This window comes from Xiphophorus hellerii, chromosome 15 (assembly GCF_003331165.1).
Source record: "Xiphophorus hellerii strain 12219 chromosome 15, Xiphophorus_hellerii-4.1, whole genome shotgun sequence".
NCBI classification, from domain to species: Eukaryota; Metazoa; Chordata; class Actinopteri; order Cyprinodontiformes; family Poeciliidae; genus Xiphophorus; species Xiphophorus hellerii.
The window spans coordinates 5,005,780-5,020,962 of NC_045686.1; the positions used below are offsets into that span (position 1 = coordinate 5,005,780).

A 15,183-nucleotide genomic window follows, 5' to 3' on the forward strand; every position below is an offset into this window, starting at 1 on the left:
CATAATACTTTTAGCTGTAACAACAGTGAAAGGTGGTTCAAATGATCAAAAACACAATTTTTAAACTACTTCTAAAACCAAAGTTATGCACTACTTTGCTTTGGTCCAGCACATAAAATACATATAAAGTACATAGAAGTTTGTGGTTGTAATGTTGATCAACATCAGGTTGTGTCAATATATTTGCATAGCACTGCATGTCTGGCTACTTTTGGTTTCAATGTTTTCTTCTTTGAATCTGTTATGAATGCAGATTATAATCTGTGCAGTAAATCTACTTATCTTTATCAGTTCAGAGCATTAGCAGGAACTCTGCTCAGTATCAGTTTACTCAGGGTTAAAGTGCAGAAGTGTGATCTCATGAAAGTACAAGTACAGTGTTGGTATTAGGCCATTAGCTCTAATCGCAGCTGTATGATAACAGGCCACGCCCCCGGTGTTGTATACAGGTGTAGGTTATACAGATAATCTTGACTCTGCCTTCTCCCAGCCATTTGCCTACATTACTAATACTCTCACCTATCTATCTTCTTCTATCTAATGATTTATTTGTAAATTCATCTGACTCTCCAGTTCAATTTAGTGTCAACATACAAAGTGATAATAAGTTTATGTTTGTGGTTGTAAGACATTAAGGGGCTATATATTTATATGATTTTATATGATCCCTCATTAATGTGCTGTGCAATAATGAAAATAACTGGAAGCTTGGACACATTAAGTGTAAAAAAAATCCAACATTTATTCACATAATTTACAAAATAAACCAAATAAAATAAACAGTCAAAACAAACATGTCAAAACTACAAAGATAGGTGGCTGGTTTTTAATCACTGTTTTACATAAACATGTTCGTTAGCAGTCACATCTTTTCAACCAGGTGTTATGGCAGAAACCTGAAACTAGGAATACAACTGTAGAACAAATACAAAAACAAAGATTCCGATTTTTCTGTGTTTTAGAAGAAAAGAGGCAAAGAAAACACTGATTTTTACTGATTGGCAGAACTGCTGACTGTTAATACTCAGAGTAGTTTGGACGGAAAAATGAGATTAAATTGTTTAGATAAACTAAAACCAGAAGTTTGATGGAAGAGAACATTTACAGCAACTTTATATAAATGTCTTGTTTGATTCCTGCTGTGCTCCAGTTGTCTTGAAAGTTTGAAGTTAGAAAACCAGCTAATTTTTGTCTTCAAAAGCCAAACTAACAACTATAACCAACTCAACTCAAGAACATTTAATGAGAGAACAGTTTATTACTGTTTATTTTTTATCAAATTTTAAGGTGAGGGAGTGCAGGACAAATATTAGTTGGTTTTTATTTGAACACAGTTTTAGCTAGCTCCCTCGATGTACAGTTAGCTAACAATTAGCAAGCTTGAAGCTCAAAAGTAAACACAAAGTAGCTATTCCAGCACAATTTTTCAGCTACACTCAGTGTTAAAATAAATTAAACAACAAAAATATTGGTGATTAAATTTACACATGGATCAGTTTGGTACATAACTCAAAATATGAGCAGCTATAACTAAATTAAACCACTAGCTAACATTAAAGCAAACAGTTCAATACTGATTTTTTAAATTGAACAAAACAATGAAGCGTAGGTAAACTTTCCTTAAGCTGTTTTTTTTTATCTCCCAAAGAAAACATTGATGGAACATAGAGGAACCTATAAAAATCATGGCTACAGCTTTACTCACAGCCAACACTCATCTAAACTTAAACAAATGTAGAAACTGGGCATTCAGGAAGTGAAACATTGTTGTAGCCTTGATGGAAAAACTAATTTATTTAAAGCTACAAGCTTTTTATCGCTACTTCCAGTGTGAGATTATTGTAAATCAACTGCTATAATACTGTTTTATGTCACTTTTGTCTCATCAAACTTACTTTATGGTCAAATACTATTTCATTTCTCATATCTTCTGTTTTGCAGGTGGAAATTTATTCAGTAAGCAAAACCCACCTAGCTGTAGCATCTTTGTAGTTGGATTTAACAGCCCTGTCAAAAATGATATATTTTCTGCAATTCAGATTTAAAACTGAACCAATACGGAATATTTTCTGTTTTATCTTTAAAGGTCATATTCTCTCACATGACGGAGCCAGACAACCTAGAATCTCACCACAGTGCCAAATCCTTATGTGTTATACAAAAATCTGACTGTATTGTTGTCAATAAAGATTTTTCTAATGTTATTCTAATTCAGTCAGGTTGTGATGAAAACAAAAAACAAAACAAAATCAAAATTTCTAAACTTTTCTTCAACATTTGTGACCAAAAAACATAGAAGGGTAACCAGACTGTGCGTCCTCCATATTGTGAGTGGCACGGTCTCCTTGATAATTATTAGAACTGTGTGTGCAAACTGAATGTTCAAAATAAAATCCTGAAATTTCATTCAGCAAAATTACAAATTAAATTGTTTTACACACAATGAAACACTTATTTAGTATTACTGGCAAAAATATCTGCAAATCAGAATAAGCTAAATCACTATGAAACACAAACGCACTTAGATCTACATTAATTTACCTCTTAAAACATAATAGACCACTTAATTATTTAGTTTTTGTCATAACAACATAACTGTATCTATTTTGTTTCTCCAGAAATATATGTGCTGTTCAAAAGGGTCGCTGTAAAATCTTTCAAGTGTTTCAAAATGCCACTCACAATATGTCTTTTACAGAGCCGTAGTTTCTACTCTTTTATGTCTATCGTTTTATCCACAATAATTAGCTGCAAGACCAAGCAGCTTTTCCTCTCCAGTGTCTGAGCTAAATGACATAATGAGAGTCTGAATGATGTGACAAACTATAAGCTGTAAAGGAACAAAATATTACCATCCTGAGCTACAAGCCCAAAACCAACTGGAAAGGAAAATATGTAAAAAATCATCAAACTTTAAAGGAAAACCATTTTCTGCTCATTTCTGAAGGTTTTGTAAAGCTGTTTATCTTCTGCTTATCAAACCACATCTTTTTTTGGAATGAAACGCATCAGTAAGATTTAAACCAAAGTTACACATGTAAACACATCAAGACTTTTCTCTTTTTTTTAGAACAAATAAGGTGACTGAGTGAACAAACATTGGCACTTTTTCCAAAACTAACTTCTGTAAAATATTTAATAGCTTTCCTTTAATCAGTCTGACTTTTATTCACACAACCCCTGTTGTCATCAAATTGTTTATTCCAGCTTTTCACCTCTTTTTCTTTTCAAATCTTTTCATATCATCATATATTTCCTCCTTAATCCACAAGTTTCTGACAAGTAAGAAAAGGGAGTTGGTTTAAAATCATGGTAGTTCAGGCAGTTTGCACTGATCACACGCAGCTCTCCCATGTAAACTCACATTAGGTATTTATATTCTTAAACATGGCAGGTTTTTCTGAGTCTGTTTGCTGTCATTTCTGGCAGTCAAGATTCCTTTAAGAAAAAAAAAAAGAAACCCAGAGCCTGCTTTCACTTTTATCCCCCACTGAATCCAAATTAATCAGGTTTGGCCTTTTTTCTGTACCTAGTCCAGCAGGAGCATCACTGGGTCCGTCCGGCTTCACATCCTCCCACACAAGTCCATGGAAATTTACAAGATGCTTTTGGCCCCGGCCTCAGGAGGTTTTCTCTTTGTGACTGTGGGTCTCTGCAGCCTCCAGGGGCTTCAGGCCTGCATCCTGGGAGCAGCTTTTCTGCTGCTCTTTGAGGCGCAAATGTCTGGGTTTGACCGGCAGCGCTACAGCCAAGAGGATGCACATGATGTGGAGGCTGAAGTACCACGATCTGCAGGAAGGAAGAAATAAGGAACATGAACCTCAATTCCATGCAAATCTGATTGACAAAGTACAAAATTAAATGTACAACCTGAGAAAAGAAAGAGATGGCTGACCTGTAAAACTTTAGGGACGGGCCCACAGACAGCAGGACAAAAGGCACCACCGTGTAGCAGATGGCGATCTGAGTGGCTGCCCACGTGATGACATCATAGAACAGTTTGTGGGCCGCAGAATGCAGGAAGTGGGGCCGAACTTTGTGTCTCACCTGAGAGGACAGAAGACGGACAGGTGAGGACTAAAGACGGACAGGTGAGGACGGACCCTTACTCAGCCGCAGGACTGACAGAGTATTAATAACAAAGTACAATGATGTAATAATATTAGCCCATCCATCATCCATCCATCCATCCATCCATCCATCCATCCATCCATCCATCCATCCATCCATCCATCCATCCATCCATCCATCATCTCACCGCTCTGGCCGCCAGAGTGACAACGATGCCGGTCAGGAAGGTTAGGTAGTATCCTGGATAGGCGCCGTGCCACATAGCGGACAGGATGAACGTGGCTGCTGTTGGGTGGTAGGGACATCGCTCGTAACAAACCCTGTTTTCCAACAGATAAAGACAATATGGTTACAGAAAAATGTGTCCTTTAACTGGCATAAACAGCCATGGATCTCCAGACAGACCTTTTGAGCCATTGCACCGTCTGAATGTTCCAGTTGTCAAGAAAAACTTTGAAACTAGTGGCAAGCTGGAAAACACAAAGTCTAATTAGTCCAGCTGCCAACCTATAATGTTCTAAAACATAATAAGGATATGTTCTCTCCTAACGATCCTGACCTCAATGTTGAGTATCCTCAGGTTGGAGATCAGGTCCCAGCGGGGTGCGCCATTACTGTCATAGCCGTTAAAACCAAAGCCGGCAGCATTGTTGATGGCATCAGCTGTTTGGTGAGACAGTCTCAGGTGAAATATGAGCAAACAGTCCAATAGAATAAAGAAGTTTGGGAAAGATGAACACAGTCACCCACCGAGTGTCCAGACAAAGTAATACTTGGGTCGTGTGGTTAGCATGGAGAGGTACAGGTAGACCACCTGGGCATAGAACGGCGTGTTGGCAATGAAGTCGTCCTCGATGTTTCGCTCCACTGGAAATACTTTACACACTGACAGGAAGACCAGCAGGCAGAAGAAGGAGGTGGCCACTTTACGAACCACCTCCATCTAAGGAGAGACACATTTGTTCTGGTCAAGTTTCTGCTTGTAGACAGGAAGATACTTTTGTCCTCATTTTCTCTCCAAGAAGGAACTTCCATCGCTTCCTGGTTGCTGATTGGAGCAGCAGTAAACTTTCAATGGCATGTTGAGCAGTACATTTCTAACTGAATCTCTACATTATGGCCTTTTTGAGTTGTTTCACACATAAAACTCTAAATCAAGACATCATGAAATCAGGAAACAGCAATCATAGACTGTTCTCAAGCAAGACAATCTTTGTTGGATCTCTCTACGTCAACATAATACAAGCAAAGCTATCCAACTGCCAAAGAACTAGCCGAGTGCAACAGACTCTTGAGATTCTTTCACATCTGCAGAATAAGAACTGCTGCAAGACGCTGGCGGCGACAAAGATCTGCATCGTTAAGGATGTTGTCCCAGCTGATAGTCTGGGAGACTCTATTCGATTGGGGACCAAAACCGCAACATTTGTTCCATTTTCCTCTGGTGCTGTTTTCTTTCACACTGCACTGTGTCAAACCAACCAAACCCTTTGAGCAACCCGTTTCTCCTCTCGCCTTTCGGGGTGCTGGACCGAGAACCACTGAAGGAAATGACACAAAAACCTCTGAAGAAGACACTGAGTGCAGCTGTGAGGTTTTAGCGGTTGGAGGATTTCTCTTTTGTCTTTGGGAAAAGACCACAAGCCATTTCTTCTGCTAGCACTACACTCCCTCATTTGTTTTCGTTGTATTTACCCAGAATGCCCTGCACTATAGTCCACTTGCTGCTTTTAGATTAGAGGTTTTAGGTAGAGAATAATCATTATCTTAAGACTTTTTGAGCCATGAGATTGATTATGTCTGGTGGATGATTGCTATAGAGCCAAACCAGTCAGGTGACCTACGTTTGGCGATGGCTCGCCTTGACCCAGTCTGGTCTTGGACTTGTCGGCCTCTTGTTCTCGGTGGCGATGCGGTTTCCCCTCGATGAAGGCAATGTAGTCGTTGTAAGAGCAGGTTGGACCGGCCAGAATCCCCATGAAGTTACAATTGTAGCTGAAATACTCGAGAAGGCTCGGCATTCGCCTAAAGAAACACACAAACACATAGGTGCTCAAACTTCCAGAGGGAAACTGCTTTAAACCCAATGTTAAATATTAAAAACAATGGAAAAAACCTTATGGCTAAAATCTTCTGTCCTGCAGTCAGATGTTCTTCCTTCCTAGCCATTCCTACCAAAACAAGAGAGACCTTTAACACCTGAGTCCCAGTCGTCCCAGTGTTGTACAACTACAGCAGAAGCAGCTCACCATCATGGATCTCAAAAGCCAGGCTTGTGATCTTCTGAGTTATCACCATCATGGGACTGGAAAAGGAAGCAAGACAGCAGATCAAACATCACTGATCATAACTCAAGGCTTTTTAACCAACATGACAAACAGGAGGAGTTTTACCCTGTGAAGTCAGCAGAGTACATGCCGTAGTCAAAGACGTAGACTCGAGTGATCTGGCACAGACTCAGGTAGCTGAGAGCCACCACGAGGCAATACCTGCAACCAAAAGAGAGTCAAACCAACAACAACTCACTGATCTCAGGTCAGGTAGTCTGTCTCTGTTAGAGAGACTTCAGAAAGACTTCCCCAACCTGCTTCTTTAGAGGTATGACCACAGTTTCAGTTCTTAAACTAAATATGTAGTAACAATGTTGGGTGCAAAGACTTTAAAGGATGCATTGGGCTTCTTCTTTTCAAGTATCTCCAGAACATCTCCAGCCTGGATCATTGGAGTCATGACCCAAAGAAAGAGATCCTGGATGCAAACACCTGAATATAGTTCCTAGGTAGAGTGACGAGGCTTGAATGTAAGGACACGGTAGAGTTAGAGTCAAGAGACTGAGTGAAGGCACCCAGATACTCTGGCATATTCTGTGAGCCGTATGGACTCTGTATGAACAGATGAGATTTCACAGTAAATCTTGCAGATTGCCTACATTTCTTGTGACAAATTCCTGCATTTCTCGCAGTCCAAAGTTTGGTGGGCTAATTGGGAACCTAGTCCTATTTCTGATTGACCAGGGCAGCCACTGCATATCCGTCAGTGCAGCACAGAGAGTGGCAATCACTCTATGCATCCTTTTGGCTGGTTGCGCCCACTTGCTGCCTTATTTTGGTATCACACTGTCTCCTGCTGAGGGTCTGCTATACGACACCAAGTGTCTGACACTCACTCTTCGTTGCGTCCACTTGAGCACGTGTGGAGTACTCAAGTACTCAATGTAGTCCTCCAAACTGGACTCAACTGATCAGGATACCTTCCGGATGGCTTGATCTGGGGGTTCTCTGGACATATTCCACAGAAAACCCTCCACACACCCAGAACACACTGGAGGAAATCTGTACAACCTCTTTAGCCTGAAAACATCTTAAGATATTTGAGGAGGAGGTGGAAGGGATGGCCTGTACTTGTATGGCACTTCATCAAACCCAGAGGACTTAATTCACCCATTCATGAACACATTTACACACTGATGGCGGCAAGCTACCCGGTCTGGGTATATCTGACCCCTCAGACCACCAAGGCGGGTGAAGTGTCTTGACCTGGGACACAACAATGGAGACAGATGGAGCGCGGGATCATACCGGCATCCCACCAACTGCGGATCGAAGTCCTCCCACAGTCGACACCATTGGCTCAAGAAGAATGTTGGGGTTTCATTCCTGAACTGTTGACGATTGAAAGAAGGATACTGATTCCACCCATCCAGTTATCTTTGCCTCTTATTTAAGATGCGACTATTTTCTGAAACAAGTCCCCATGAAGGAATTCTTTTAGTGTCTTCTGGACTAGATAAAAGAGCTTTATAAGTACAGACCATTCACCATATGCCTCCGTCTGATATGGGGAAGCGGTGACTCTACTCTGGGCTCCTCCCTACGTTTGAGTCCAGCCTCCTGTGTTGGAGCTTTAGCCGTTTGAATTCATTATCTTATTTATATTTTAGACTTCCTGATGTAAAACTGATACTTTTCAGTACTGAGTTTTAATCTTCAGTTTGTGTGGGTTCTGAATTAGTTGTATGACCATAACATAATCTACTTATTGGCAGTCTGTCTGGAAAAAGCATTCCACTATTTAATGTACACAAGGAGCAGGAAGTTGTTTTCTACGTGAACTGAGAAAACTGTGGAGTTTCATGGATCAAACAGATTAATTTCACGGCTGCTGCTTCCTCTGACAGTTTTAATGTCTCTATAACGATGCCGTTATCTAAGGAGTCCATGATGCTCACTTGTGCATGTGCTCCACTCCGGTCAGGATCATGATGCCGTAGGTGAGTCCGCTCTGAAGCAAGAAGTGAAGCGCATACCTGCAGAAAGAAGGAGCAGAGAGTCAAAGAAAAACTGATGGACCTTCTTTAAAGATGTGAACAATAACAATAAACAAACATTTAGCAATCATTGTGCCTCCTTTAGTATAAGTCCTATTTCAACCTGTCATTGATCACAGTGTGTCTGCTTCTGTTTTGGTAGCACCATGCTATGGGCTAACTGAAATAAGGTTGGAAATTTTCCTCAGTACTATGTTCTGTTCTTCACTTTGAGATCATTTTAGCCTTGAGACTCTGTGTTTTATCAGGAAACCCAGAAAATCACCATCAAAGTGTTTCTGGATTGTAGGAAAAAGTTGATTCTGGAGGACATTTTGATCTCCATGGAAGAGTTGTTAGGATTGGAAAACTAAGTATTTAGTTGGCAAGCTAAACATTTAATTAGCTTTCAGCTAGCTAGCTTTGTCAAATATGTAGTTGACCAACAAACTATTTAGCTAGCTCAGAGCTAAATATTCAGATAATATGCAAATTCACTTGCATATTAGGCTGTAGGTCCATTGGTAAACGTCTGTACTGCCTTTAAAACGGATCATCTTTGTTTAAGCTGAAATGTTTGGAAAAAGAGGAAAAGAAACAATAAAGAGGTGATTTTCAAAGTTTATGTTTGACAGTCCACTTCCAGTTATTGGCAAGTAAATCTGAATATTACCTAATTAATTAGGTCAAATTAAATATTTAGCTATGTAACTAAATATTTTCGTTGGATAATTTGGTCAAATAACCAAATTATTGCTGTTAATGTTAGACTCAGTACAAACGGCACCCAACGCTGGCCTCATGGCAGCTTGCAACGTTTCTTCTCCAAATGTCCCAAATAATCAGAATTTATCAGGAACATTAATTTCTTCTGCTAGCATTTTAGCCACTCTTCACCATTCTTCACCTCGAGGTGATCCAGAAATTAGTTTTTTCCACCGCAACATATTGATCAGTTTGGCAAAAACGAGCTAAAACTGGGAACCAGGAAGGTTTTGCAGCCGTCGCCTCACCAGCCGAAGCAGAACAGGGCGAAGTAGAGCCCCAGCACAGTTGCCACCACATGTCTAATGAAAGGACTGGTTTTACTGGGATGGAGGAAGAGACGAAACCAGAAGGCTGAGATCAGAGCACAGAGCTGACACACCACGAAGTTGACCTGCAGACGGAGCAGAGGGAAAAGTGGCGTCAGAGTCAGGAAGGAGGAGGAGCTCACACACATCATCTCAGTTTCCCGTTAACACATCAGTGTCACTAGATTACATTAAAGTCTTGGAAAACCTTTTAAATGCAGCAGAGTCAAATTTATCTCCCGTTTCTCCAAACCAACAGGGAGAAATCCGACCTGCGAGACCTTCAGATTCGCCTCACTCCTTCACGTTAAAGAACCAGCAGAGCTGTGGTTGTTTTTTCTGCTGGTCTGAGTGAAGTTCTGGTCCTTCCTGTCCGTCCCATCAGGAAGTCGACCGCGGCGGGTGAGATGAGGTTTGTTCAGCTGCTCAGACGGTTCCCATCAGCAGCAGCGTGACGAAGCCGGGTCAGGACAAGACGGCCCACATGGTGCGACACCTTTCAGTTCGCCCAACAGTGACTGATTTATCTCAACAATGAGAGGCGAACGAACTGATCTACCGTCAGAATCAGGAAGTAAACTTTATTCAAATCATCAGGTTTTGCAGGCCAGAAACCAGAAATAAAAATACAAATGATAAAACAACAACCAGGTGGAATAAATGAGCCTTCTGCTGGAGTGGCCTAGTCAAAGTTTGGATTTTAGTCTGATGGAGATGCTATAACCTGGGTGTTTATACGTAGTAGGAAGCCCTCCAATGGATCTAAATGAAATCAATTCAGCAAAGCAGAGTGGGTCAGTATTGTGATGCTAAAGGGTAATTAGCAGATCTGATGAACTTGATGGTGGAACCAACAAATAAATCAGATAAAACAGACCGGAGCTCCAGAGTCAGATTTATTCACGCTTCCATCGAAGTGTGAGGAATTTTAAAACTTTGTGTTTTGATTAATGAGACTCGAGTCGGCTGGTTCCCGTCTGGATTTTTATTAGATGCGTCAACACGGGTCAGACTCGGTTTTACAGAGATTATTCTGAGGTGTCAGGAAGATTACAAAGTGGGTCCATCGCCATGGCGCCCGTCATTATGAAGTAAGACGGGCTGGACACCATGCAGGAGAGAGAGTCTGTGTGTGAGTGTGTGTGTGTGTGTTGGTGTGTGTGTATCTGGGGAATGTAGCCTGGCCTCATCTGCTGAGTGACCTTCACTGCCACAGACATGAACATTTCTCTGCAGAGATGATCCAGTTCTGACAGTGCAGAGAAGTATTCACATCCATCCATCCATCCATCCATCCATCCATCCATCCATCCATCCATCCATCCATCCATCCATCCATCCATCCATCCATCCATCCATCCATCCATCCATCCATCCATCCATCCATCCATCCATCCATCCATCCATCCATCCTTTATCATCTCAGCCTCTTCTTCACCACAAACTGATCTAGAGACACCAACATCCTGAACTTCCTCAGACAGACATCGAATCCTGATCTCTGAGAACCGACATCTGGTGGAAGGTGGACTTACCAAAACCCAGCCTGTTTGGATTTAATACTCTGACTTTTCTGATCTATGCAACCGTCATAAATCACCACCAAAACACACTAAATGCTCTGCTGTCACCAAATCTCACGGCCACCTGCAGGTCTGTGTTTCTGCTGATGACGAGCAGCATCTTCATCCCATGTAGTCTTGTATTTCCAGAGAGTGATCTCACTGAGCATCTGATCTGTCTGTAATCTGAGACCAAGTGTCATAAATAATAGAAAGTGTGTAAACTGAGCGATTACTCATCCGAGACTAAACTCCGACCCACAGCGGCTGGACTGAGACATTCGGTCTGGAGAAACGAAGATCGTCTTTCCTTTTCTTTAGGAAGTTTAAACTGGGAGAAAAGATCCAGAAGTAGAAATGGAATCACAAAGTATTTCTGTTTGATGCTCTGAAGCAACATTCCAGGGCAGAACGATATCAGCAGTAGGCCTGTCGTAATGAGTAATAAATCAATAAATCAATTAATGACATAATAAATTAAAGCAAGCTCAATAATTTCCATTTGCAAAGACTGGATGATAAAAGCTTTCAGTCTGGTGCTTTGGCTCAGCTAAAGGACAGTCATGTTTACAGAGACTTCATCATTCATTTTATCTGTTGTTTCTGTTTCATTTATTTATTCTGGTTATTTAAAATGTCTTCCAGAGTTAAATGTTGATTAGAATTTAAGGTTTATTGATCTTTGAGGATGAGTTCTTGCATTATTCTGCCATTACCATTAGATTAGTGGAAAATGGTCGAAAACAAAAAGTTTTATCACGACACTTTGTGATAATGAAAAAAGTGACGATAATAACTATTAAATACTTAATTTTTATGTGTGACTGAGTTACAGCAATGATATCCCCACAAACTATTGAAAAACATTTTTAATGTGCGTCTAAAAGAATCATGTAGTTATTTGTATCACTAAGCTGCACAATGTAACTTTATTTCCATATTTTTCATATGTATTGTTGTTTTTTATTTAACAAACTGGATAAAGTAGGAAAACTATGAATCCCAACAATAAGGAAAGTTTTAAACATCATTAATTGGAATTTATTCTGATGTCAATAAATCTAAATTTTAAATAAATCCCCATTTCTAGTTGTAAGAGACTGAAACCAGGAAAGACAAACTTCGGTTCATCTGATCAACCTGCAAACATTTTCATGAAACGTTTTTCCATTTTTCAGCCATTTTCTTCCCTGAATCAGATTTCGAACCGGTGAGACGGACAGATCTCGGTTCAGGAAGCCATCTGGACATTCGGGTCTCAGTATCACCAACCAGAGACCTTCTGACCTCCAGCAGCAGCACCAACCACCTGATCCACCTGCATCCAGTCAGCTGGCTCTCAGCCAATCAGAGCGCAGCATCGTCTACCTGTTACACGCTGAGGTATCACCTGTTGGTCTGGAGGCTCAAAGCTCTTCAGGAAGTTTTTATCTTCTGTCAGCTGCAGGAATTAAAGTGTTGATGGTCGACGCTGCATTTCACAGCTTTAACAGAATATTAACCTTTGACCTTTAGCTTAGCTCGGTCAAACTCAACGTTGCCACATAGTTTATCTGCTAATTCATAAATGACTTTTTTTTTACATTTTATCACCATAACAACAGAAATATTTTGCTCTCCTATTGTTTGAATCAAACTAATTTATAATTTGAGACAAAAATAACCAATAATAATTTAATAACTTGAGGTCGAGTCTTTGGCATCATTTTTCAGGAAGTTTGACCTTCAGTGCTTTGATGAGTTTATTTCATTTAGACAAATTGGGAGATTTTTAAAATATAAATACTTGCTTGTGATCAGCCAGTGGAATCTGAATTTCTTCAGATTCGGGGTCGGGATGTGTTTGTGTTTTTGATTTATTGCAGATTTATTGACTTCATGCTGTCAGGCCCTATTTGAGTGACTTTGTGATGAAGACGTATTTAAAACCGTCCCTAATTCATCAACTTTTATAAAACAAACAGAATCCTAATCTAATTAAACATAATCCCAGAGCATGATACTCCCACTACCGTGGTTTTACTAATGTTACTGACTTGTTTTTGTCCCTAAAGGATCCAAAAGTTCAGATTTATTTCCCAAAGGGACATTCTCCAACGACAATCAGGAAGATTTTCGGCAGGTTTGAATGTTTTCCGTCAGAGGAGAATCCATGGAGACGACAGCAGATTATTGAGACCCAACACAGCCAGAAATTACTGCAGCTTTTCAGCGTTACAGTAAGGCTCTTAGCAGCCTCTCTGTTCGGTTTCTACACGCCTGTTCAGGATTTTTTCTCCATATTGTTCGTAAATCACATATAAAAAAATCAAAAGAAAACGCTACGTGGAAAGCTTAGATAGCTTAGATGCTAACTGCTAGTGGATGGTGTTTACAAAGCAGCCAATCCAGAAGCCATATTCATTTTCCTGGGTGCTGATTGGCCTGAGGAGCAGAAATAAGGAAGACTGTGGATGCTAGCTTCTGTGGCAGCGCTAAAGCTGTTTACACTGAGCGTACTGATGCATATTAAGGTATATTTACTGTTTGAACTGTAAAAATAAGCAGTTAGAGGCATTTTAGAGGAGGTCTCAACTATTTGTGGATTTTAGCTCTTTGAAACAGTTGTAATCCAAAATCCTCACAAATACCAGGCTGGTTAAACTGTTTTAAACCTTCTCCTGACTGGTACCTTGGATCTGATCCTTTGTAAACTCTCTACAAATGCTAGCTTTACTAAATTATCCTACCAGGACATCTGAACTTTATTTATTGTTAATTATAATTCATATGAGTGTGTCTCAAACAAAATAGTGTGCAGCAGTTTGTTAATCCGTTAATATTTTTCTCCCTGTGCTTGTTTCAGCTGAAATCTGGATATTTTATGACACATTAAAGGTGGAAAATGTTGGAAAATTAGAGATTAACTGTAAATAGACCCCATATGTGAATGATATATCCCTGAATTTGGGAACCAGAGGAGAATATCTGAAGAAGTCAACACTAGTTCCTGTTGGTCTGGGCTCCAGAGTTGGGGGAATGATTGAATCACCTGATAACTGATTCTGTTATTGATGAACCCTTCATCCTGGTTGGGCTCTAAGCTCCTCCTCAGCGTTTTATTTGGTATAAATGATCTGGATTTGCAGATGTTTGGGTGGTTGGAGCCTCTGCTGCAGACCGAGGCTCATAGATTCCTGATTATTTCCACCACAAAGAGGCGCATCTTCTCCTCAGACCTGATCATCGTTACAAAACACATTCCCCTCCCACAGCTGGACTCTGAGAGGCCTCCGTCCAGCCAGGACTCATCGACCGCCTCGCCGCCCTGTTCAGGCATCTTTTGTTCGGCAGAGGCGCCTGTTGGAGACCCGATCCCCGCCTCGGAGCTGCGGCGCGGCGTCCGCCAGGCTCCGAGGCACGGCCCCCGGGAGGATGCATGGGGAAAGAGCCCAGTCCGGGTCCTACCTGGTCCAGCGGCAGGTTGGTCATCTCGCTGACCGGCTGCAGGAGGCTGGAGCCAGTGCAGGCCGTGGTTCGGGTGCTTTCGTCGGCCATGGCTCCGGCTGCGCTGCTTGGGGTTCCGGCTGCAGCAGCTCCGTGATCCACCGGGAGGCTGCTCTGTTAGTCTGCCTGAGCGTCGTCCTCTTCTTCCTGCTCCTCCTCCTCCTCACCCTGTCTGTCTGCTCCCCCTCCTCCCTCGGAGCCCCTCTTTCTCCTCCCCCGTCACCCAGATCTTTACTTTCTCCTCCATCTGTATCCCTCAAACCTTCCCTTTTCTCTATAAACATATTCTATTATTTCTCCTGACTCAGTCACTGAAATACCACAAATTACTGAGAAACAAAACATCAGCTTTTATTTATTTATTTATTTGTTTGTTTGTATTAATTAAAATTGATGTATTTTTTTATTTGAATAGTTTTTAATGTTTTTTTAATGTTCTATTTTAATATTTTTCCGTATATTTCCATGTTATTATTTATAGTTTTTTTAAGCACACCGAAAATTGCATATAAAACATAATGTGTTTCTAAAATTGCAACCAAATTCTAATAATTGTAGAGAAAAAAGGTAAAGAAAGAAAGGAAAGAAGAAACAAAGAATTGGAATGCAGTTTGTAAAACTATTTTTATGCCAAAAGAAACAAACAACTGAAGTGCAAACAATGTTTATTTATGCTATATTTTTA

At 40.7% G+C, this 15,183-nt stretch overlaps 1 protein-coding gene across 1 annotated transcript; it reads right to left on the bottom strand.

Moving 5' to 3' along the window:
• Positions 1–717: 717 nt before the first annotated feature.
• On the bottom strand, positions 718–14,758 carry mboat2b (membrane bound O-acyltransferase domain containing 2b). Its single transcript, XM_032585460.1, has 13 exons — positions 14,460–14,758; positions 9,391–9,536; positions 8,300–8,377; positions 6,465–6,560; positions 6,321–6,376; positions 6,188–6,242; positions 5,916–6,096; positions 4,822–5,014; positions 4,631–4,734; positions 4,477–4,541; positions 4,259–4,391; positions 3,896–4,047; positions 718–3,789 (listed from the first exon to the last, which is right to left on the bottom strand). Exons 1-13 carry the CDS (start codon positions 14,547–14,549, stop codon positions 3,621–3,623), a joined length of 1,518 nt encoding a protein of 505 aa, XP_032441351.1. The 5' UTR covers positions 14,550–14,758; the 3' UTR covers positions 718–3,620.
• Positions 14,759–15,183: the final 425 nt, after the last annotated feature.

Coding starts and splice junctions, on each gene's coding strand:
- mboat2b (XM_032585460.1), bottom strand. CDS start 14,549: ATGGCCGACGAAAGCACCCGAACCACGGCCTGCACTGGCTCCAGCCTC. Junction 6,243..6,320: donor GGCTTTTGAGATCCATGATG/GTGAGCTGCTTC, acceptor TTGTTTTGGTAG/GAATGGCTAGGAAGGAAGAA. Junction 4,735..4,821: donor TTACTTTGTCTGGACACTCG/GTGGGTGACTGT, acceptor CTCACCAAACAG/CTGATGCCATCAACAATGCT.